This window comes from Nyctereutes procyonoides, unplaced genomic scaffold (genome assembly GCF_905146905.1).
Source record: "Nyctereutes procyonoides isolate TBG_1078 unplaced genomic scaffold, NYPRO_anot_genome, whole genome shotgun sequence".
Lineage (NCBI taxonomy): Eukaryota > Metazoa > Chordata > Mammalia > Carnivora > Canidae > Nyctereutes > Nyctereutes procyonoides.
This window is the reverse complement of record NW_026575042.1, coordinates 26,791,819-26,817,261: the sequence shown is the minus strand read 5'-3', so window position 1 is coordinate 26,817,261 and position 25,443 is coordinate 26,791,819. Positions and strand designations below refer to the sequence as shown.

At 43.9% G+C, this 25,443-nt stretch overlaps 1 protein-coding gene and 1 long non-coding RNA gene across 3 annotated transcripts in view; one reads left to right on the top strand and one right to left on the bottom strand.

The window, feature by feature from the left end:
• RFTN1 (raftlin, lipid raft linker 1) overlaps positions 1–25,443 on the bottom strand; it is a 200,241-nt gene that overhangs the window by 51,560 nt on the left and 123,238 nt on the right. For both annotated transcript variants that reach the window (XM_055321300.1, XM_055321301.1), the window contains exon 5: positions 8,307–8,646. In XM_055321300.1, the coding sequence (XP_055177275.1) occupies positions 8,307–8,646 (340 nt within the window). The remainder of the gene's footprint in view (positions 1–8,306; positions 8,647–25,443) is intronic.
• LOC129507094 (uncharacterized) lies at positions 1,934–23,910 on the top strand. The gene is made up of 6 exons (XR_008663919.1): positions 1,934–2,982; positions 6,161–6,228; positions 7,924–8,021; positions 21,317–21,402; positions 23,055–23,129; positions 23,840–23,910. It is a non-coding gene; the product is annotated as an uncharacterized LOC129507094 (long non-coding RNA).

Sequence of the window (25,443 nt, the reverse complement as noted above, 5' to 3'; positions counted from 1 at the left end):
TGGGCATATTTGAGTAAGAGCTGGTCTTTAAAAAAAAAAGGTGAATATACAGAGGTACATAAAAATAAAAATATGGCTCTAATTCCAAGAACCTTGTACACCCCTGAACTATTTATAAACTGCAGTGGTGTTTCCTGGGGCTGAAACCATAATACTTAATCAAGTACCTCAAAAATACACCATTGATATGTAAAAATAAATATGTTCCCGTAAATGTTCCCAGGCAGGACTGGTAGGTAGATGGCACCAGGAGTGAGGCTCTGAGCTTTCCTTTCCATTCATTTATAGCACAGTTCTTCAAAAATCAATACTCACTACCACCCAGCAGCTGACCCACACCAGCCCTACATGCTGCTGGCCATGAGTGAGCAGTATCAGCCTTGAGGAACAATTACCTGGAATTTCAATCTAAGTCTTGAAGGTCTATTTTTGTGTTACTCATTTAGTCAAGCAATCAGAGTTTACACGGCTTAAAAAGCTTTGCTTACACAGGCTAGTCAGGAATATGCTTTGGTTTCCAAAAATATCTATTGGAATAAAAAGAAAATCCCCACCCTTCTTTCAAAGAAATATTTTAAAGGTCGTAAACAATGGTTGACATTAGCAAAAAGGACAACTACACTTAATGCTCACTGCAGGAGAGATCTGGCCTAGAGCCACATTCTGGGACATGGTCTCCCATCCCTCAGTATCTCACAATTTTGCAGTATCCAAACACTAGCTGAATTATTATATTTCTAAACAGAATCACTTTCCTTTATTTAAATAAATGAATTTAAAAAGGAAACTTGGCTTTGTGGCCATAAGGGAAACAACTACCACTTGCTATAAACAGAAGGGGATGATGAGGCACATTCACACCAAATATGTCCACCCACATAACATCTAAAATTATCCCACATAGGTACTGTATTCCGGGCAAAGGAAGTCTTTTACAGCTCCATCTGAGCAAACAGCAGCAGAGATCTCTGGGGAGCAGTGCCAGGCCATGACACTTTATCATCTGCAAGAGTTAAGCTACCAAGGGGCCATTTCAAGTTATCCATTGGATAGAACCAATTAGGAAAGAAAGGGGCCCATCTTCAAAAGTAGCCACCTGGATTTTAAGCAACTGAATTGAGCCTGTTTATTATCCCCACTCCAAATTACCTTTCTCAGTCCACTTGCCTAACTCAGGAAGCCACCTCTAGCCAGTAAACGCTTTCGCACAAGAAATTAGGTCCTGGTGTCCGGAGGTAGTAATCACCAGACTACTTCATGACTTGAGAAATGGAGTCATGCAAAGAAAGGCTTGTACCGGAGGGGAATCAAGCAATGGATTGGAGCTGACGGGATAGGATGTGAACTATATGATTCTCCAGTCCTAGGTGCTAGAGGTTCAAATAAAAGGCACGGCTACTAAAGATGAGGATAAGCAATGCTTTTTTCCTGACTTCATCTAGATTTCTTCCAAACCAAACCCTGTAAGTTTTTGAGTGCCAGTAATTCATTTAGGAAGTGGTCCCAGGAAACAGAGCAAGGGAGCAGGGGTAGGAAATAAGCAAGAGATAAAGCCTGTGAAGGGTGCCTTCATGAGCAGGTTACTGCTATAGTTATAGGGGTTCAGTTAACAGGAGCCCCTGAGGCACTGTGTAGAACACACCTCAGACTGCCTTACCAAGGGGCAGGGAAGCCAGGGCATTTATCCTCAGGGATTGACGGCCACTCCTGAGGTCTGAATTCTCTGGGAGTGTCTGGCCTACTGGGGCGTGTCCCCATTCCAGAGAACATCTGCAGAGAGAGGCTAAGAAAACTGTCCTCAGGTGATCCCAGGGTGGCCCAGAGTACCAACTACCATGGTGTGCTACGGTCAAGCACAAACACACATAGAGATTTTTTTAATATAAAGATTTTATTTATTTACTCATGAGAGACACAGGGATAGAGGCAGAGACATAGGCAGAGGGAGAAGCGGGGTCCACACAGGGAGCCCAATGTGGGACTCGATTCCAGGAGCCAGGGATCACGACATGAGCCAAAGGCTCAACCACTGAGCTACCCAGGTGCCCCTAAACGCAAATAGATTAAAAAGAAAAATCACAGCCTCTACATGGGAGAGGCGAGTGGAGAATTTGATGGTGGCCAAAGTCCAAAAATACATGACAACACTTCATCACACCGAAGGATTCCCCACTCATATGGCATGACAGAAACACAACTTTCCCAAATGCGTAATGGAACAGAAAAAGGGGAAGGACAAAAGGGGAAGGGAGTGTACCAGATGTGGGGTGAAGGGAAGACAGAGACTGTCCTCCACAAGGTAGGCAGCATGGTGCTGACAGAGCCCCTGCTCTCCCATGGGGTCCTCCCCAGGGAGAAGGGCTGAAGCTAGAGACAGAAAAACATTTTTCCGGAAGGGAAGGAAATGGTGCTGGACTGAGAGCATCCAACGCGTTAGTAGCAATGAAATATTGGGAGAAACTTGATGTTGGATGCATAACCCTTAAGTTAACTCTCTCCTCCCCCTCTATCTGTGGCCACAATCCTCTCACTACTCACATGGAAGCCGGCCAAGAGAAACTATCCCCAAACGATGCTCTTTGATGTTTTAATATTCTGATTCTCCAACACACATCATCACATGAGCGGGCACCAAGAGTTCCAAAAAGGAGTCCCAAAGTTTGTTTAAATTTTCTCAGCTGCTCTGTGACTCTGCCATGACCCCAGCTGGAAGATTTTTCCAGACATGGGACAGAAAGTCCCAAAGGAGGGGGGGAAGACATTGTTTCTGAGAATGTTCTGAGAACAGCTGAAGAACTGGGACAGACAGAGCACTCAAGGAGCCAAGACTGTCTTGCCTTGTGTTATTTGTCTTGTCTTTCTCTTTCTTCCTGACTCAAGGGGCCTTGCTGTGTGCTTTGTAGATCCCCTGTGTGCAGAAAAGCCGCTGTAATATGATGGAGGATACGTACACGTTCGCTGGATCGACCTGAGCCAAACAAGGTCAGCAAGCCAGGGAAGGAGGCAGATGGCATGGGGCCTACTGGGTGCTGCCAGCCTGACAGCCAGGTCACTGAGGCCTCGCTCAGCTCCTCGGGAACAGGAAGGAAAGGTCTGAGGTCCATGCCAGGCAGTGGGGGTTTGGGCATGGGATGAAGTCTGCAGTCCGCCTGTAAGTATGGCCCCAGAGAGCCTGTGACTGGCAGGTAGCGGCAAGCTGGCTGGGTCCTGGTGTTCCAAGAGACCTCCGAGCTGGAGGGAAGAGAGAGTTCAGAGTCTGGCTAAAGCATGGGGGCTCCAAGGGCCAGAGTGGGAGGAGGAGGAGGAGGCTGGCCAGTTGGCCGGGTTGGGGGGGTGGAGGGGAGGAGGGAGAAACAAGTAGGCGTCAGACTTGACCTCGTAGCTGGACTGAGAGCGGGCTAAGGTCTGCTGAGGTCCCAGGCAAGGGGGCTAAGATGAAAGGTCTGTATCAGAGAGCAGGGCTGTGGGCTCTATGGTGGGACAAGAGGGCAGAAAGACTTGGAGCCCATCCAGATTCCTGACTCTGCGAGACACTGCTGCAGACTTCTGTCAAGGCCGGGTACTACCAGCGGGGCAGCTCCGGGCCTGGGTGGGGGCTATTTGTGAGGACAAAGTAGGGGAAACCCTGCACGCCAAGGAAACCCTGCACAGCCCTCTATGGGAAGCCCCTGGCAAGGACGGCAGCAGCCACGGGCACTTCCACCTCCACCACCTCATGTGACTCTCCCAGCCTGCAAGCAAGGGGCTGCATCACTTCTATGCCCAGAAACCTCAAGTGGATCCCCCAGACATCACAAGCTGGAAAGTGGCAAAGCCAAGAGTCTTTAAAACCCCAAACCTTGGGTTGTTTCCAAATCTAACAAGAGGCTCATTTCATCAGTACACAGAAAGCAGGAGCTGCTGACCACGGGTGGGGAGCTCAATAGCTCGTTGTTAATGGACTAAGTGAAAGGCCAAAAAGATGGTGGCAGGTGGCAGGTCTGGGAAGAGGCAGAGCCACAGGGAAGAACCATCCTGGGGGCACAGCGAGGGGAGGGTGCTGGCCCAGCCCGGGAAGGGGCCAGACATCAGAAAGGCCAGACTCCAGAGGACACCTCCTCGCCCCTTCCACATAGTGAGCTGGCTGCCAGGGAGGCCTCCTAAAAAAAAAAAAAAAATCCCCTCAGCTGAGAAATACAATTGAGGTCACTGGCTCGGGTTTCTGGCTGCCATTTCTCAGCATTTTTGAGTGACGAGGCACAGGATAAGAAGGGCAGTGCTTAGAAGATGTTTTATCATTATTTCAGTGACAGTGAGAACAATCTGAATTTGTGTGGACCTTTCTGGCCTCCATGTTTCTCTGACTCAAGATGTAGCAACAGAGACAAAGAGGGAAGGACAGAGAGGAACGTTGGAGGCGAGGGGAGAGGTGACAGGTTGACATAGGGGGACGCCTTCCTGACCTTCCACTGCACTGGCCTTCCCCACCTGGCCTGTTCATTACAGATGAAGAAAGCATGCTCCCCATCGACAGAAATGCATCACAAGGGGCCATTCATGCTCCTGTGAGCAGAGCTGCTGGGGTGCCATGTGTTCACCGTAAGGCAGGGGCAAGCACGGGAAGTGCAGTATCTGGGGGGAGGCATGGGGCTGTCCCAGCACCAGGTCAGGAGATCTCTGCACAGCAGGGACATGAAACCCTCAGAAAATGCTCCAGGACCAGGAAATAAGGCGATGACCAGGAAGAGAACTGCATGATGGGTCTCCAGAGGGACCTGCATGGGCAAGGGGGCATAACCTCCAGACCAGAGAGGCAGTTCAAGAGCCCACAGGGATGGGGAGGGCCCACCTGCCTTGGGTCTGGATGGTGAATCTGCTGGCAAGCCCTATGTGAGCAGTTGCAGCCTAGACCTGGCTCCCCTAGGCCTCCTATAAAGGAAATAAATTAAACGAGGAGAAGGAGGGGGAAAGAGGAAGACTCCCTCTGGATTTTTTTTTAATTGTCTTGCTGTGATTGCCTATTTAAACCCACCTGGCAGAAAGAGGAGTAAAAACACTTCACCCTCCTTAGGGGGCCCTGAGAGAAAGGCAAGCTGAAAGCTGAGCAAGCAGCGGGGAGGGGAGACTGAGAGGATGCCGGGGCAGGTTGGTGGTGTAAGGAAATGGCAAGACTTCTCAGGGAAAAGATTTAGGAGAGAGGCCTGGGTCAGGTGAAAGCCATGACCAATGCTGACAGGGTTCCTGCATGTCCGGCCTTCAGGGAGGCTGGATGCTCAAGCTATGAGATTAAACTTCACTACATGAGGGCATGGAAGGTGACTTTCCTTATCTGTGAAATGGGCTTAATAATAACATCGGCCACCATAAAGCTGTTGTGAGGCACCATCAAGATGGCACATCGGCAGAACCTAGACAGGTTCACCCAGGGTTACCACCATCACGAACTGTTGTCTATTCATCCCCCACAAGGCCATGTATGTGCACCAGCAATGCCTGTGTGTTCATTAGCTGATAAAAAAAGTCCAAAGGCTCATTTCTGCCACACAACAAGGAATAAAGGATGGCAGAGAGCTGCCAAAATTTCAGAGACCCATGGCCTCCTAGCAGAGAGATAGGGGCTGTGTGTAAACAACAGCCAGATTGCCCACTGGGTGAGATTAAAGTGGGTATTATAACATCCTCCACGGCCGAAATTCCCATCCACTATTGGGCCGACCACCTCCAGACACACATTAACGCATTACGCCTCAGCAGGATCTGGTTTGTTAGGAGAGAACAGAGACTCTGAAGAAATGAGACACAGGCCAAGACACCTCGGCTGTTGAGGACTTTCTGTGTGTACAGCAATGGAGGGGAGTCTCTGGGTGGGAGAGGCAAATAGCCCCAGGGCAGCATGTGGGGGAAATGGTCCTAGGGCAGGAGGTCTGGAAGCAGTCTGGGAGAAAGGTGGATTCTGGAGCAGGAAATACCAGAAAAGTCCCGAGGGGTACTTCAGTATTAAGTGTCTCCTTTCTCAAAACCAGGGTTCTGTGCAGGAGTAGAGGTCAGTAGGCAGGGCTACTGAGCCTGTACGCCAAAAATAACAGTTCACACTCATAGAGTCAGGCAATGGTAACTGTTTTAAATGTACATCTCATTTAACATTCCAACAAGAAACTATTGCTCCATCTCTATTTTCCAGGGTAAGAAACCGAGGCACAGGAGGGTATTGTGCCCAAGACTACCTAGGTGGAAGGTGACAAATGGAATGTAAGTGAAGTCTAGATTCTAAAAGATTATTTGTTTGTTTGTTTATTTATTTGAGAGGGAGAGAGAGAACATGAGCAGGGAGGAGAGTCAGAGGGAGAGGGTGAAGCAGGGGAGTCCGATGTGGGGCTCGATCCCAGGACCCCAGGATCATGATCTGAGCTGATGTCAAATGCTTAACTGACTGAGCCACCCAGGTGCCCCTGGAGTCTAGGTTCTTACCATAGTGCTACCTGCCTCTCAAGATTCCTGTCCTTTTCTCCTGAAGGGCCTGTGCCTGCCCTGAACCTTTACCCTGGTTCCTCCAAGGAAGCCTGTCTTCCTATCAGAGATTCAGAGCAACACATCCAGCCCAACACCACTGAGAAGATGGAGGTTTCTGGAATAAGACTTTGACATTCATCAGGAAATGCACACAGGGTCTCAGCTACTCTGGAGGGACCAGAAGTCTACCTCAACCTGCATGAAATGCCCCATAAATGAAGAGCCCCACTTTAGGATCTAGACCTTGATTAAACAACAATCATAATATATCCCAGAATGGAGGTAGTAACTTAATCCAAGTTAACTTTGCAAATAAGCCCAGAATGAACCATCCCACAATTTTCTTTTTAGGAACTACTGAGCTAATATAATAAAAGAAACTGTTCTACCTTCTTTTCTATTCTCAAAGCATAAACTGTTCGTCATCATTAATAAGAGGCTAATTTTGGGATGCCTGGCTGGCTCAGTCAGTTAAGCAACCGACTCTTGATCTCGGTTCAAGCCATGATCTTAGGGTCGTGGGGGCAAGCCCGGGGTGGGGCTCCATGCTCAGTAAGAAATCTGCTTGTCCCTCTCCCTCTGCTCTTCCTCCTGGTCAAATAAATAGATAGATAGTAGATAGATAGATGGAGATAGATAGATAGATAATCTAATTTCAAGAATCAGTAAATGAATCATAACATTAACCAGGAAGGTTAAGGCTAAGGAGAAAGGCCTCCTAAGGCCTGGGGGTCTCCTCGCAGTCTTGTTACTTGTGCACCTTCCAAAGGCTTGGAAAAGACCACAAAACTCATGTGAGCGCCTGGCTCTCAGGAAATGGCTGGACACTACATTTCTTGGAGAAAGAAGAGGAAAGGGAATTACAGGGAAATGGAGTGAAACGTCACTCACCATAAACTGAGAGCCTCCGTCGATCTTATTACTCTATGGCAGCATCACACAGGGGAGACTGAGCAGAGAGGTGAAATGGGATGGCCGTTAAGGCAGTGGGGGCTCACAGACCAGACCTGCCAGTTTCCAGCGTGGGTGAAGATTTACTCTCTAACCTCTGTTTACTCAGCTGTAAAATGGGCAGCGATACCACAGCTGACCCACATCACAGGGCTATAGGGAGAACTAAGAGATCAGTCATGTAAAATGCTTACTGGTGCAGGGCCCGGTACACAGGAAGTATCAATATAATGTTGGCTACTATCATCACTGTTGTATTGTTATTTGAAATTGCCAACCTAAAGTGCATGCTCTAATGGCCGTTACAACGTGATTAAGAGGAATCACATATTGGTGGCCTCTCCTTGGCAGTGTTCTCTCCACAGTGCTGATTTGTCAACTACACACACTCCCTGAAATCTGGTTGTTTACAGCCTAGTGAGTTGAATCACCAGTTTCCTGCACAATTTGTCCTCAAATGGCTTTCTTGATTTCTTTCTTTAGGCAGATATTCAAAATAAGCGGACCAAAAGTGGAGCACAGGTTCTGCATTGGTGCCCAGCATGTTAACGCTTCCTATGCTAAGAGCGAACTAATTCAAGGTCAGTGCAAAAGTGTGGGGATAAAGATCCCTCAGGTTCTAGAATCCACTTCCAATGTGACATGTTGGAGCAACTGCAAGTCAATTTCATGTGGTTGTGCTCTCGGAAGTCAAAACCCCAAAAGCAATCAGTCAGGAGGCCCAGAAAAATCAAGTTTCTCCTGTTGGATAGACAGCTGTCTGTACACTCTCATTCGATTTCTTTTTCCTAAAATGCCATGGGAATTACTGAAAGCTGTTAGCCTCTCTTTAAGTGGGTCAAGAGTCCCTGTGTGGACATACTTACTTCCCGAAAGTGGCTCCTCATGCACTTCCAACAGGTCACCATCCAGCCCATCCAAAGTCTTGTTCACCCCGTGTGGTGACAATGCTGCACCATCCCCATCTCCTGAGGACAAGCTGGGCTGCTCAGCAACGGGCATCTCCCCTGCGGGGCCCTGGCCTGGCTCCTGGCTGCTGTGGGTCCCTGCTGGTGCACCCGGGTTCTCATCATCCCCACACCTGCCAGGCTCCTTTTCCACATCTCTGGTGTCTGCTGGGGGGCTGCTGGCTGCTGGCTTCGCAGGGCAACCGTACTGAGGTATGACACCGACAAACTTCAGGCCCTGACTTGCAGCATCCTGGATCTGTGAACAAAATGAAGGGAACCGATTGAATGGGATGTTCTATCAAAGGGGAGTATGTACAACATCCAAAAACACCTCACTGAAGGCATCTGTGGGTATTTCAGTTTGAACATGAAATCTCTCAGACGCTCCATGTTCCCTCTAGGTGGTGGCCACACTCTAACCCTGGCCCCACTGGGGACAGACAGCATGGGGCTTGCTCTTTTTAACTACGAGGCATGTGGCTAGACAGGGCTGAGATTACCTCTCTTTGAAATACTGCACGAGTCCCTTCTGGTTATTCTTTTTTCTAAGAGGCTACAAGAAGGTTCTAAAGGATGGGCTGGAACAAAGAGTTTGAAAGAGGAAGTTCATTTTGGTAAGAGTTTATTTTTTTCGTTATTTTTTTTCTGATGAATCACCTACTTCCTGCCAATGAGGCTACTGTATAATCTAGCATGTCTTTATAACCATATACCAACTACCAGATGATATTTTATGACCCAAAGAGCTTCCTCTTTTAAACAATTGTTTTGGCAGAGGAGGGCGGGAGTGGGGAGAAGCACCACTATGTGAAAGCTGATGCGCACATTCCCCAGGGCGGGGAAATCTGATGGGGACCTGCTTGGAGGTGCTCTCCGCCTAAGCCAAAGGCACCTGAAAACGATGCTGGGTCCACAGGCATTGCTTGGGCAGACTCGTGACTCTCCAAGCTATGGTACATACCCTCTAACCTTGGTAACAGGTAGCTTGCTTCTGACTTCCTGAGCCAATGAGATGGGGTGTGGCTAATGGCCACACAGAGTATTGAGGCACTTTAACTTTCCCCTCCCGGACGAATACCCCCCGGCTATTTAATAGTCATAAGTGAAAGAAAAATGCAAAGTAGTAGCCTAATAAAATTAAGCAAGAGCCAGTCCAAAGTAGGAAATCAGCTTTAGGGGACTTCCTGGGCAAGGATGCTCAGGTCACTTTACAGATTAAATCAGGAAGTGAGGACCTCAGGGTTGTATGAGTCTTAGTCACCAACCTAAGTGGATGACCTCAGAAAATCTTGAGGCTTCTGCAGCAATCATCCACCCTTATTTGAGAATTGGTAAGAAACGCCAGCATGGAGCTACTCTCTCTAAGGGACAAGCAAGCCATGACAGCCCTCCTTGGATGAACCAGCATAATTTTAAGCCAAAGGTCATTTTAGTTCAACACTGCACATTCTGGAAAGCAATCTAGAGCAGTTACAAATGTACAGTACAGTCTTTTTATAAAGTCTAACCCATGCTAGAAATAATGACAATAGGAGGAATCACCAGCTAGTGTAGACTTACTGTGTCCAATGCACTGTACCAGGCATTTTACATAAATTGTTCTGTGTAATCCTTCCAAGACCCCACATTGTATCATCATCTTCATTTCAGATGAGGATGCTGAGGCCCAGAGGCATTAAAGTCATAAAGCAAGCAGCAAGTAGCTAAAGTTCAAAGTGAGGTATGAGTCAGGCCCAAGTTCATTCTCTCAACCACATGACCAAGTGGACAGCTCTCAAAGCATCATCAAGCACATACGTGTTCTTGGACATATATGTGTCCAAACGTATGCCCATGGTTGGCTCAATCCACTCTTCAAAAATTGAACAAAAGGGGTCCACTAAACAGACCCCTTTCCATTCTGAAAAGTTTTCACCCACAAATCTGGGATACTCACTTTTATAAATTGTTTTGGAAAGCTTCTGAAAGAAGACACAGGTAACAAGAGTTTTAAAAGAAAAGAGTGGGAGATAATGATTGTCAAAGTACCTTAGGTTAAGGGAAGCTCTTGCATACAAAGCAGAGCTCTGAGCTTCCTGGTGACACAGGCAAAGCAATGGATTTTACAATCCTCAAATGAAATGAGGAAACATGCCAGCTCCCTAAGAGAGAAGTATAATTTGCTGGTAAGGAACCGAGAAGTTCGTTGTAGGACTCTTGTAGAGTCATGGAGTAATAAGACATGTCTTCCTTAGTTTTACAGAAAATGAAGAGATATTTTTCTCACATCACTTAGGTATTCTTAACCCTTGATAAAAGGCGAGGACATCAGGCTAAAGCACAGATCCTTGAAGGTCCTTCTGTGTGGAGCTGAAGCGAGGTGACCCAGGTCTCTGTGGACAGCCGTGGCAGATGGCAGCACGCTGACATGTGTCAGTGCCGGGGAACTGGGCCACATTACCACTAACTTCTCCAATTCCCACCACAGTGGCCAGGGGTGGCTTTTTCTAATCTTAAATTGTTGAAATTTGTCAAGTTATTTCACAAATTACTTGCCTACACTTCTTCAGAAGGGGTCTGGAAACTGGCTTTTTAAAGTTTCAAATACGTTAGGCAAATTCTCAAGGCACTAAACCTGTACCAAAAGTAAACGAAACCTAACTAGCCACAAATTTTCATAGGTGAGAAAATACCGTTAATAATTTCCAGATGTAGCTCCTACAGGAAGGACAGTGAGCTATCTCCCCCCAAGCTGCAGACCTCTGTTTCAGCTGTCAGGCCCCTACACTCCAGTGTGGCTTTCTCCTTCACCAACTGCAAACCTGAGCCTCTCCGCTTGCTGTGGCACTGCCGGGACAGGTACACTGCCGGCACTTGGACCGCTCACACCTGGCCCACGTGACAGGGATCTCACTGCAGACAAAAGATCTCTGACGGCTGAAGCATTTTTAAAAGCTGGTCCCACCAAGGGCTAGACCCCGGGCCAGTCTCAACCTGAGTCATGGGGCTGGAAGGCAGGAAGGACTGGCTTGGAGCTCCAGACTCCAGACGTGTGACTCTGGTACCAGAGTATGTTACATAACTTTCTATGGTTCAGTTTTCTCACCCATAATATGGGGAAATCATACTTCTCTTGCAGTTGCTCTGAAAATCAGACATTGCATATGGCAGGCATGCTGAAGGAAAGGCACAGAGAACATAGTCCTGACTGTTACCGTTGCTCTACCCCCCTCCTTGTCGGTCCCAGGCTTCTGTGACCCTGCAGAGACTGCTGACAGTCATCCAGAGTAAGGAGGTGACAAATCTGGACACAGGGCACTATTCCAGTCCTCTCCTTCCTTACTGAGACTTGAAATTGGAGAGCTTTGCATTAATCAGACATGCATTCCCACAGCTAACTGGGCAACCATATTCCTTGGTGCTACTGCACCTCAAACTTGTCTTCTATGCCAGGGGTTCCCAAAGTGGAGTCCCTTATTAGCAACACCAGCATCACCTGGGAAGTTGTTAGAAATGCAAATTTTCATGTCTTACTGACTCAGAAACCCGGAATCAAAACCTCCTTCAGATTTGATCCCCAAATAGGTTTTGCCTGGCATACTGTATTTATGGATCATGACATGATCATGACATGTTGGGCCCAGACACTTGTGTTTTAGCAAGCCTTCTAGGTGATTCCAATGCACCCTAAATTTAAGAATGCACATTTCACAAAGGCAGAATTTTGTGCGCTGCTGTGTGCCTGGTGTTAGGATAATGTCTGACATACAGTAAGTGCTTAGTAAGTATCTGTGGAATGAATGAATGAATGAATGAATGGGTACAATAAATAATGAGTGAGTAATGAGTGAAGGTAGGGATGAAGCCAATTAATTTTTCAGCTCCCAAATTCAACAAACTGTATTAAGTCCCTACACTGGCCCAGAACAACACTGTATAGGTGCTGGGGGTATAAAATAGGAATCTCAAATCTTAAGATTCAGCCAATTATTGTAAACAGACTTTAAAAACAACTACATTAATATGGCACAAAAATGCTTACTTTGTAATATTTTATTTAAAAACCAAGATTAGAAGAAGAAGAAGAAAAAGAAAAAAAATAAAAATCAAGATTATAAATTCATAGACACAGTATGACAGCTATGTAATATTTCTATTACAAGATTTTTCAAAATTTATCTAATGAGTATGCATATTACTTTTATAACTGAAAAAAATTAAACATTCCAAAAATTTCTCATTGAGAATGACAAATATAGTAATGGATATAAAGGCCTAGAAATGACAATGATTATTTTTGCCTAAAGGGGAGGTCAAAATGTTTCTGACAGGTCAGGGCTATAACAAGTGAAATAATGTAATATAACAGGAAGAGGTAAGGAGTGTGATAAAATTGGAGTATGCATGCCTCATTGTACACATTCAAATTAAAAAAAAATTTTGGGGATCCCTGGGTGGCGCAGCGGTTTAGCGCCTGCCTTTGGCCCAGGGCGCGATCCTGGAGACCCAGGATCGAATCCCACGTCAGGCTCCCGGTGCATGGAGCCTGCTTCTCCCTCTGCCTATGTCTCTTCCTCTCTCTCTCTCTCTGTGTGACTACCATAAATAAATAAAAATTAAAAAAAAATTTTCCCCCAAAATACTGTGCTAGGCAAAACCTATATTTAGGGAACAAATCTGAGGTTTGAAGGATGAATAGGAGTTCTCCAGACAGGTGAAAAAAAGGGAGAATGGCAATGCAGGTAAAGAGAAAGAAGGATCGTCATGGGTAAAAACGTGATGGTTTGCAACAGCCTGATGTATTGAAGTATCTTTTATGAATATTTCTGGATCATGATAGGACAAGCTAGGTGTAGGGGCAAACTGGAAATCAGAAGGGCCATATTGTGGATGTCACTGAATGCCCATGCCAACAAAGGCTGTGACTTCACCCTGCAGGCCAGCATAACCAACTTTCCCACTGTAGTAACTCCAAAAACAGAGAATGGAGGTCTGAGGGCAAAGCACAAGATTTCTTTGAATGCTCACCTTTTATCTTAAACATTAATGAGAAATTTGTATCCTGCACCATTGTACTATACAGTATTGAAACTTTTAAAAAGATGCCAAGGTTAAATGACTCCCTCTTGCCCCCACCCCAACCCTTCCAGAGAAACTCATGTCTCAGGAATATGAAACATCTTGGTGCATAAATCTTTGCAGCTCTCCTTACTTTCTTCGGGTGGATTCCTGGAAGAGGAATTAATGGGTCAAGGGATATTAACTTTTCAAAGGCTTGATACAGGCTGCCAAATTGTTTACCAGAAAGGGGGAGTAGTAGTCCTTTTTAACCAGAGGAACTGCATTTAGATTTTATAAAGATCAATATTTGGCTAGACCCTAAGGGCCCTGACTCTTCTAAATCTAGTACAGCACTTGCTTTTCTCTTTTTCTCTCTTAAGTCATTTGTGTTCGTTAAACTGATCCCTGTTTGTTTCTCATGCACTCATTTATTCATTTGTTCATTCATAACCTTTATGGAGAAAATCTCTTGAGCGTACTAATGGCAGGCACTGGATGCCATTTGTTAGGGTTCACCCTCAGTCACCCAGTCTCCTCACTCTACATCCCCTGTGGTGACCTCTTCTCCTCATGTGGGTTTGGCCACTAGTCATATGTTAATTATTCCCAAATTCAGACTCCCCAGCTGTGACTTTCCTCTGAAGTTCAAACCTATATGACTGATGATCAGAGCTGCTAGGTCCACCATTGTCCTTGTTTCTCAAACTAGAGCCACAGGCTTCTTCCTCAGCTCTTGCCTTTCTCTAACCCTGTGTTATCAGCTCACCACATCCTGACAGATTTATCCCTCAGTGTTTCTGGAATCCCTTCCTCATTCTCCATACATCTAAGATCAATTTACTTCAGTCTCATTGCTGCTAGACACTGCCATTCCTCCAAGTCCTCATGAGCATGGAGTCAAATCAATGTGGAAGATCAAATCACAGACACCCAGGTCACCTTGTTATGGAATTCCCTGCAGACTGTCACATGCGTACCTATAAAATTTCTCTAATGACTGTGATTATTAAAAGAGCAACTCTTAACATTGTATAACTTTTCCACAAAGAACTTTAATATGCAGGATCTTAGACCCCAAATAATACCTTACAGAAGAAGAAACTGGTTCTGGTCAAACTACCCAGAGCTAACTACACTGGTCAAACTATCCAGGGCTGGTCAAACTACCCACAGCTAATCACAGGCAAAGTCCAGATTCAGCTCAGTATCCTAAATCCAACCTGATGCTCCTTCAGTGGTACCACTCTTTCTATTTTGTGTAATCTAGCCTGTCCCAAGATGCTCAGTATGATACCAGTTTAAACTGAAATACACCTGCACCCACCCTCTCATTTCTGCTACATTTAAAAACCACCACACCCCTGGCACTTCCAGGAGTGACACTGCTAGCTTAGGCAGCAAAAATTAACTAAGACCATTTTCAACTGATCTGAGACTTCATTAAACTGCTCTGTAATGAGTAAACACAAATTTCATAGTAACTTTATTTTCCCAACCTAAAAATCAGAGATTATAATGTGAGAAAGATATTTTTCTCTTCAAAAAATTTATTTCTGGGACGCCTGGGTGGCTTAGCAGTTGAGCATCTACCTTTGGCTCAGGGCGTGATCCTGGGGTTCTGGGATCGAGTCCCACATCGGGCTCCTGCAGAAAGCCTGCCTGCTTCTCCCTCTGCCTCTCTATGTCTCTCATGAATAAATAAATCTTTTTTAAAAAATTTATTTCTATAAAGTCTTTACTCATTATAAAAACTTAGAGCTTCTTTGGTTATACACATTTTTATTCTTTTTAAAGATTTTATTTGAGAGAGAGAGAGACAGAGACAGAGAACATGAGCCAGGGGGCAGAAGGGCAGAGAGAGAGGGAGAAGCAGGCTCCCCACTGAGCAGGAGCCCAACGTAGGACTTGATCCCAGGACTTGGAGATCATGACCTGAGCCAAAGGCAGATGCTCAACTGACTGAGCCACACAGGTACTCCTGGTTATATTTTTAAAGAATCACTTTCCTGAAAAATCACAACATGACATTGGAACAGTCCCCGAAAATCTAAGACGTGTTGTCTGTTACTCTACTTCCAAAATGAATATCTGCTGCTAAAGATATACAGGGTTTTCCTACTATCTGAAAGTAGTGTGTTCCTATGATAACTTTTGTTGGCCAAAATGGCACAAAATGAAGAAGCAATTACCATTAGTTTCTATGGAAAAAATCCTGAGCAGACCCAGACCCAAAAAATAATCTCTCTTAAGCTTTTCTGATACCTTAGGACACGTTTTGCTAACAGATGCACAAAATAAATCAAGATAAAGCACAGATGCTCACAGACACAAATCAAAGTTATGGAGGCTGGAGGCTGAGATGTTGAGTATAGTTCCTGGGGAAGGAGATTGGTGGGGACACTATTGCTGCTTGGTGTATGTGCTGCCTCTATGATGGCTTGCTACAAAACAAACAATGAATGCTATTTTTGCTTTTTGTCTTTTTTCACAAAAGCAAAAATCCTCATTGGATTTCTCCCACTTGGTGAAAACAGGTACTAAGGTAGGTTTTTGTAAAAGAGAAGTAGCATAACGTGAACTCTCAAAAAGTGGAGGATATCTGCACTCTGTCTAGTACATGTGTTTCTGTTTTAGAGTATATGTATCAGCCAGGATGAAACCAGTTATAGAGAAATGGAACATGGGCTGGATTTTGTAAAAATGAAAGCTATGTGTAACATGAAGAAAGGAGAATAGGATCCTGCTGACTGGTCAGTGGGAATCACAGTTCCCACAGACCATACTAAATGGCATATGTGAAGGATCAGAGTCAGTGGAAGACTGTTTTGTCAGAATCCAGTGAAAAAGGTGTTGTGGATAATTTTATGTGTCAAATGGCCAAACTATGGTGACCAGTTGCTTGGTCAACACTAGTCTAGACATTTCCATAGAGATATTTTAAAGACATGATTAACATCTTAATTAACTGACTTTAAATAAAGCAGATTGCCTTCAATTATGTGAATGGGCCTCACTCAATCAGTGGAAGGCCTTAAGAACAAAGATGGAGTTTTCCCCAAAAAAGAAATTCTGCTTTTAGACAACAACCTAGAAAATCTTCCCGAGTTTACAACCTTCAGACTCACAATGCAGCCTCACTCTTACCTGAGCCTCCAGCTGGCCAGAGAGCCCAGCAGGTTTTGGACTTGCTAGTTCCCACAATCCTTAAAAATCAATCAATTCCAATCTCAGTATCTCTCTCTACAGATAGATCAATCAATAGATAAATAATCCTATTAGGGGATCCCTGGGTGGCTCAGCGGTTTAGCGTCTGCCTTCAGCCCACGGCATGATCCTGGGGTCCTGTGATCGAGTCCCACATCGGGCTCCCTGCATGGACACTGCTTCTCCCTCTGCCTGTGTCTCTGCCTCTCTCTCTGTGTGTGTCTTTCATGAATAAGTAAATAAAATATTAAAAAATAATCCTATTAGATCTGTTCCTCCAGGGAATTTTGACTAATACAGAAGGAAAATAGAGAAAGGAAGCAAGGGGTATAAGACAGCACGGGGCAGGCTGATAAAGGTCTCTTAAGTCTGTACCCGACTTGGTGTGAAATGAAGATATGGCCAGGAGCTCCCAAAAGGCAGTGAAAGAGCATGTGCTCCAAACAGAAACAAGATCACTGGGATTTATTCTGACATTGACTTACAGTCCCAGAGGAGAGGCTGAAGGATGGCAAGAAGGTTACCAGGTAAAGGAAACTGCCCCACCACATTTTGAGGTGAGAGAAGGTAAATCCTTAACTGGTAGAGTTAACTTCTACAAGTTATAGGCAGTTTCTAATTTTATGATGAACTTAATGGAATTAAAGTTAAATTAATGGAATTAAAATTAAAATCATAACTCATTAGTGAACTAATGCTGGAAAATCAGAAACTCAAAGACTTTTAAAAGATATAGAGCCGGGCCATCCAATATGGTAGCTATTAGCCAGGTGTGACTATTTAAATTTAAAATAATTCAAATAAAATTAAATCAGAAGTTCAGTTCCTCAGGCACACTAGCTACATTTCAAGGGTTCAATAGCCACTTGTGGCTAGTGACCATATTATTGGACAGTGAAGATACAGAACATTTCCATCATCACATATTAATAAATATTATTGTGAGCATAATAAATCATACAAAATACTAATAGAAACAGAGTTTTCAACAATGACTCCAGAGGCATGTAACATAGGGAAAAGACTAAGACCTCTCTCACACACACACATATACACACCCCACATTTACCCTAACCCAGACCACTGCCCACTCTGACCCTCCCCCATAACTCATGGGCCACCATTCTGCAACAGCTGACATTTTAAAGTCTTTGGGGATGTACGAAATATAAAAGGAACCTACAGAAGCATGCACTTATGTCAAGAACAGGCACAAAAATGCTGTTCTGAGTGGCACAGTTACACATGAGTCTTTACGGTGAATATTTTATCAGAGGCATACAACCCTTCTCATCTTTTGTCACCTAAACTCTTGTACAGCTATCTGAAAAGAAAGGTTCAAAAATAACACAGGTTTTAGCTCAAGTCTGAAGATGCCCTTAGTTCTGATGTGTTAACATTCAGCTTTAGGAATTGAAACCTTTACTAAGCATTGTTGGGAGTTTAGCGCCATTATCATATAAACCTGCTGGCATTGTGGTTTTCTCCTTTAATGACTGGGGCTCTTAGAATAAGCCCTGGACAAGAAGTCTGTGACCTACAGCTTAGACCCAACTCTGCCACCTGCTAGCTATGTGACTGGTTAAGCCACTGGATCTAACTGAACCCCAGTTCCCTCATTTATAAAATAGAGTTAATAATACTCACTCATTCATTCATTAATTCATTCCCCAACTCAAAACCTTACTATGTGCTAGGCACAAGTAGCATGGCACACAATAATGAGTCAAACAGGAATCCCTGTGCTCTCAACTTATTTTGGTCCAAGTCAAGGGGTAATTTAGAGATTTTGAAGAATTACTGTGTTCAATCTTTCTCAAACTGTCTATTGCTCAGTTTGAAGGGCCACTGCTTGCCCTTAAATCCCTGGTGGACCTTGGGTTGGGGGAAAGAGGTAATTTTTTTTAAAGATTTTATTCATTTATTTATGTGAGAGAGAGAGAGAGAGAGAGAGGCAGAAGGAGGAGAAGCAGGCTCCATGCAGGGAGCCTGATGTGGACTCGATCCCGGGTCTCCAGGATCACACCCTTAGGCTGAAGGCGGCACTAAACCGCTGAGGCACCAGGGCTGCCCAAGAGGTACTGTTTTGTTCTCTTCTACTATTAGGGGTGATTTGGTGGGAAGCTCAGAATATGCTGGAAGAACTGGAAAGCTACAAACTCCCTTAAAAACAAAAGAAGAGATGGAGCCCAGCATCCCGGTGGCAGTAGAGAACTGACCGTCCTTTAGTAGCTCTCTTCACGGTAGGCATTTCTGATAAAAGGAGTTTTATTGACCCTCATTATCTGCGTTAATTGACTTAGTTCTTTCATTTAGAGTGTGCCTATAATTTCATAATTCATTATAAGTGTAGTGCATAGGAGTTCTAAATCAGGAGAACTGAGAAGGTGTGCTGTTTAACTCCTATTCCTCAAAGATCTTCAATTGGTGCCCCCCTGAAAACCAATCCGTTAGAAGACCCCAGCCTGCCAAAAGTCTAAATCAAAGATGCAAAAGGGAGGTAAGCAAGGAAAGGTCTATACATGAGGAAAGACTCAATGGTATCTCAAGTAGCAGCCCAGTGGAGACAATATGGTAGGGCCAGAGCTGGACCTTAGGAAGACCTGGAGCCAGTGTCTTCAGCACAGTCAGGAAACTTTCTCCAAGTTTTGTCTCTACTTTTATTTATTTGTTAGCATCATTCTTTCTTATTTAGGAAAAATTTTCTCCATGTGGCAGGAAATAGGATCATTGTCAACTTCTGAGTTTTCTGCTTACAGCCTAGCCCCTGGAGGTAGAATGTCCAAACTTCCTGGTTACACACTACCGAAGATCCCACAGAAGGGCTCTGATTGGCCCAGCTCAAATGAGGTGTCCACTTCTGGGCCAATCAGCTCTGGCCAGGACAGAGCTGGGTGGCTCCCATGGAAGTCATATAGCTGGATTATTGGAACAAAGGTTAGCAACATGAAGAGGTAAGAAAGTGTCATAAATTATGTAGAGGAGAGTAAGTGCTCAGTATGCCTGCACAGAAAATCCATAATCACAAAAGCTTACATTAATTGAGTGCTTACTATGTGCTGCAGACTACTTTAAGGGCCATACATGAGTTAACTCATTTAATCTTTATAATAACAATAATCGATTTTTTAAATCCCCATGTTACAGATTAGAAAACTGAGGCACAGAGAGGTTGCACAGCTTGCCCAAGGGCACACAAACTGGTGTGTGTGCGGGTAGGATTCAAAAGTAGGCAGTGGCAGTTTGGTTCCAGACTCTATATTCCTACCTATTATATATAATTCAGCATTATACTGTCTGTACTATAGCCTATACTCTAACCTATGTTATGAAATACCAGGGCTAGGTCATGAAGACCGTTGAATCTTTAGTCTGAACTTTTTACTCTGTAGGTAACGAGGTGCCATCATAGTGTCAGAATAGCAGTGACACAATCAGATTTCTCCTAAGGAAAATTAACGTGTCCACAGAATGTGGTATGAATTGAAGTGGAGGGTGGTAGTAATAGAAGTGAGCAGACGGGAGGCAAAAAGTGGCTGAGGGCCTAAGAGTCACCGCAGAGGTTATGAGAAAGGTCTTAAGAGCTACCCTTGACTGGGAAGGATAGGAGTAAGAAGTAGATGGGAAACCAAAAGTTAGAGACATCAATCTGCCAACTAAAAGGGCAAACGCCTCAGGCCTCTGCTGTGTTAAACAATTGCTAATCACCCAAAGGAGGACATTTTTGAAAGCAAAGGTAGAACAGTTAATAATAATGCTGAGATGACAGGGATAAGTTGCAACCATCCAAGGAGACTGAGGCATATGATCACCTAGTTAAACGTGATCAGCAGTGAAGACCCAGAGAGCTGCTTTAAAAAAGACTCCAGTGACTGCTCTCTCTCATCCTTCTTTGCCCAACATGTGGTCTGCTTCTTCTATCACTTAACTGCTATTACATCCTTGGCTTTCTCAATCTGGCCCCTCTTGCAATGTCAAATCCATCCCACCCATCCAGGGTCACAGCAAGGAAGGTTCAAGGCCTTCCATCTCGACCATGGATGGACACTGTGCCGACCTGCAATCCCTCCATCTACCCCTAGCCAGCGCTGCCATCCTCCCCCTGGAGGGCCTCCCCCACACTTTGTTCTGGCACCTCCACTTTCATGAGCCTTTATTCTTTTATCATTCAAAGTTCATTCCCCTGCTTCTCCCTCTGCCTATGTCTCTGCCTCTCTCTGTCTCTAATGAATAAAAAAGTAATCTTTAAAAAGGGAGGGGGGCTCCTGGGCGGCTCAGTAGTTGAGCATCTGCCTTTGTCTCCGGTAGTGATCCTGGGGTCCTGGGATGGAGTCCCTCATCAGGCTCCCAGCAGGGAGGCTGCTTCTCCCTCTGTCTATGTCTCTGCCTCTCTTTCTCTCTGTGTCTCTATGAATGAATGAATGAATGAATCAATCAATCAATCAATCAATCAAAGATCATTCCCTTTGGGGTCTAAGCAGATTGTTCTGTTTGGGATGCTGTTCGACCTAAACTCCCCATGACTGGTGTCTCCTTGCCACCAGGGTCCTCTCTTCCCATTTATGGTCCTCTCTGAAATCCCAGTCATGGTCACCTCGTCATGTTTCAACATGCCTCTTTCCTTAATTTTCATATCACTTACTTCCAGTGTCCTTATTAACTTAATTGTTTGTCTTTTCCAGTTGAATGAGAACTCTGTGAAGGCAGGAATGTTGTCTATTTTGTTCCCTACAATGTCTCCAGCATCTGAAACACTTGTTGGTACCTCGTAAGTCCTCATTAAATGTCTATTAAAGGGAAGAATAGGAAACATATGAAATTTGCAGCATCTGATGTTACTCCTAAGTGGAATGTCTATGACTCTTACAATTTCAGAAACAATCCATCTGGGGCCAATAACGTTTTGCAAATAACAGTCAATTGAGATTTTGAAAATCTGCACATCATTTGATACTCATCTCATTTTTAACAGTGAAAAAAAACCTAGTCTAGAGAAATTAAGGGGTTGGAGGTCCAGGGCTACATCCTAAGAAAGCAACGTTAAAATAAAATGATTTGCAGCCTTCAGGTTTCTAGTCCATCTCTTCACAAACCAGGTCAATCTTCCCCTCAGGTAAAAGAAAATCTACAACAATAAACAATTCGTTCATATCAGTACTTCTTATTCAAGGTAAAAAAAAAAAGTCTCTTAACTGGGCATTCCTTGGGGCCTTCTTTCTTAAAGGAACTACCTAACACAAGACCATGCATTTCCTTAAAAAACAAAATGAAATAAAACAGCTAGAATTCAGAATCCTGGAACTGCTGAGGTTGACAAGCTCAGTTTTATACTCTGATAATACCAGTGACCCTGGAGTTGCAGGCTTGAGACAAAGAACCTCGAGGGCTTATTAAGACTCCTGAGAATGTTCTGGAATACCAGTTTTAGAGTCTTCATAGAACTCAAATCTCAGCACCACAGTTAAATGTTTGAAGCAAAAGAACATAAGTTTAAAGAACTTTAACCAAGAGCAGATGTTTCCCTTCACACCATGCTGCTTTAACAACCAGTATTTGTGATTTTTTTCTCCCCACCATTCCCTGATTTACATAGGCATCCAAAACATTGATGAAAGGCACTTTAACAAAATGTTGAGATGGTGTGGTTGGACCAGTGCTATCCTAGTTTTACCTCTTGGTTTAAAAAAAAAAAAAAAAAAACAAAACCTTTTCTATTCCCATGACTTCAGACCAACAAAAATATAACACGGTCCTAATGGCATTTGAAACCCCCATGGTAAACAGAGCAGTTAAACTAAGTACTTGGGGATGGTTTTCATTACAATGTGCTAAAGAAATGAATGTTTTATTGTTCCTTTGTAAATACCCTGGAGAACACTGGGATGGTTCTTCTGGAAGATGGAAATGATTTGAGGGAGTTTCAGATCTCATGAAGATATGTGATCTCTTTTGAGTAACAAATAGGATTTATTTGGGGGGGGTGCTTTGTATTCACAACTATTGAGCATTACACTTAAAGATTATTTTCAATGTCCAATAACCTTTCTACTTAATACTCATTTCTACTTCTTGCCTTCCTTTTTATTTTTAATGTATTCCATATTTGCCCTTGCATGGTCTCAAAGTACTCTCCCAGGAGAATGAGCTGTAAATTAACATAGCATGTTCAAATTCATGTATGTGGCAGACTGTATGTTCCAAAGATGGCCACAACAGTTATTTTGCGTTCCAAATGGTCTGCAGGAACTGTGCCACTCCCCCATCAAAAGGCAGAGTTTATGTACCTCTACTTGAACCAGTAGGGGCTTCTGTGATGATTTTGACCAATACATAAGGTAAAAAGGGTGCTATATGACTTGAGGCCTCATCATGAAAGTTCCATGAATGCTCACTTCGTTCTCTTGGGATGCTTGCTCTTAGGACACAGCCATCATGTTTTGAGGAAGCCCAAGAGTCTGCGGAGAGGCCTGTAGCCAGCAACAACTTATCAGCCATGTGAGTGCACCATCTTGAAAGTGGCAGCCACTGTCACTTCAGCGATGTGGAGCAAAGATTAGTTACATCTCCCCAATCCTGCCCAAATTGTAGATTTGTGAGCAAAATGAAAGACTGTTGTTGTTTGAACCTTCTATGTTTTAGGATTGTTCATTACACAGCAGAATAGATACCCTCTTAAAATATAGCAATCCTCACTAACCTATGGGAAGATACCAGACTACAGTAATTTCTTAAGGTAAAATACACATCCTTTATAAAGGATGCAGTTAGCAGCATTCTCAGATATGCAGAAATATAAACAAGGATACTATGAATACTTCCAAGGAGTGGGCCTTGAGGAATATGCTTTAATCGAAAGGTAAGAACAGTTTGTTATTAGCTTTGCAGTTTGTGATGATGTCTCGAAACTGCTGGAACTAGCAGGTACTCGGGAGGTAAGCATTGCCCCTGCAGTGTGCCTTACATTATTAATTGGCTGAGCAAACCTGTAGACAAACATGAGCTCAGTTTTTGTTTATCACAAGTTACAAATGTGCAGAATGTGAATTAATGATGATGTTTTACTATTCAAGAGCGACACAGAATAATGTCCACATTCCCAGGCACCATCAGAGTCAGAAGGGATTGTAGAGACCTCTGCTAAGCTTGAGGCTTAGTCAAAAAAACAAAACAAAACAAAACAAAAAAACATGTGTGTTATTCTTCAGGTGTCCTAAAGAGAATCTTCCATTGCCCTCTGGAGAGTGTCTCAGAAGCCGAGTAGCAGCTACAGCTCTCATTCAAAATGAGAAGTCACTGAAATAAAGTTTCTATGCCAACTGAATGATAAAGAGTTCCATCAAAAGCTAACTTTATTTCTACCAGGAATATATGTAAACATTTTCTTTTAAAGTTTTCCCATCTTTTCAGGTATTTTCTTTTGACTTCTACTCCCTGTATCCTCCATACCCCAACCTTTTTCTCTCTGAAGCTTTCTTTATAAAAGCTTCTCTGCTTTCTGCTCAATAATATCCCTACCACCCCTTCGATAACATCCCTAGTTCTGCCACCAATAACATCCCCTATCTAAAGAAGATGTGGGGGCAGCTCGGTGGCTCAGCGGATTAGCACTGCCTTCGGCCTAGGGCCTGATCCTGGAGACCTGGGATCAAGTCCCACGTTGGGCTCCCTGCATGGAGCCTGTTCTCCCTCTGCCTGTGTCTCTGCCTCTCTCTCTCTCTCTCTCTCTCTGTGTCTCTCATGAATAAATAAATAAAATCATTAAAATAATAGAAAGAAAGGGAGGGAGGGAGGGAGGGAGGGAGGGAGGGAGGGAGGAAGGAAGGAAGGAAGATAGATAGATGTGGTATATGTAAATGGTGGACGATTACTTAATCCTTAAAAAGAAGGAAATCCTGCCATTTGCAACAACATGGATGGACCTAAGTGAAATAAGTCAGGCAGAAAACGATGAATACTATATGATATAACTTATATGTGAAACCTAAAAAAGTCAAACTCCGAAAACAAGAGTGGAATGGTGGTTGCCAGGGGCTGAGGGTATAATGCTGGAGAAATGGGGAGGTGGGGGTCAAAGGGCACAAATTTACAGTTATAAGATTAACACATTCTGGAAATGCAGTGCACACCATGATGACTATTGTTAACAACACCGTTAATACAACACATTGCATAATCACATAAGAGATAGCTGTTAATATTCTCACTACAAAAAAGGTAACTATGGATATGTTCATTAACCTTAAGGTGGCCAATGATTTCACAATATGTAGGTATATCGAATCATCATGTACACCTTAAATTTACACAATGTTGTCACTTACAGCTCAATAAAGCTGGGGAAAAATAATCTTATTTTTTTCCCATTACCCCCAGCAATATACCATTCCTATCACCCTCATTGGTAATACTGCTACTATTCCAGATAATAACATCCCTAATATCCCATCAGATTATATGCCTACTACCCATCTTCCCCAGCTGCATTTTCAATACCTAGGAATACTGCTGTAAGACTCACGGAATGAAGATATAGACTAGGAATTAAGTAATTAGATGGGAAACCTTGGTTTGATCCATTTTCTCTTATTGCTTAGGCTAGATGTATAATAACTGTTATTAGAGTACTTGGGCCTTTTGTCCAAAAATACATAACTTGCATTACTTTTATAGACTACAGCACCACTCATATCATGATAATCTTATTTTTTAGTCCTGTAAACACTTAAGTCAAAAGTGATCCAATGAGTGAATCATTTGAAGTCTTGATTTTCCTCACAACATGTTTTTTTCACTGTAGTCTCACTCAGAT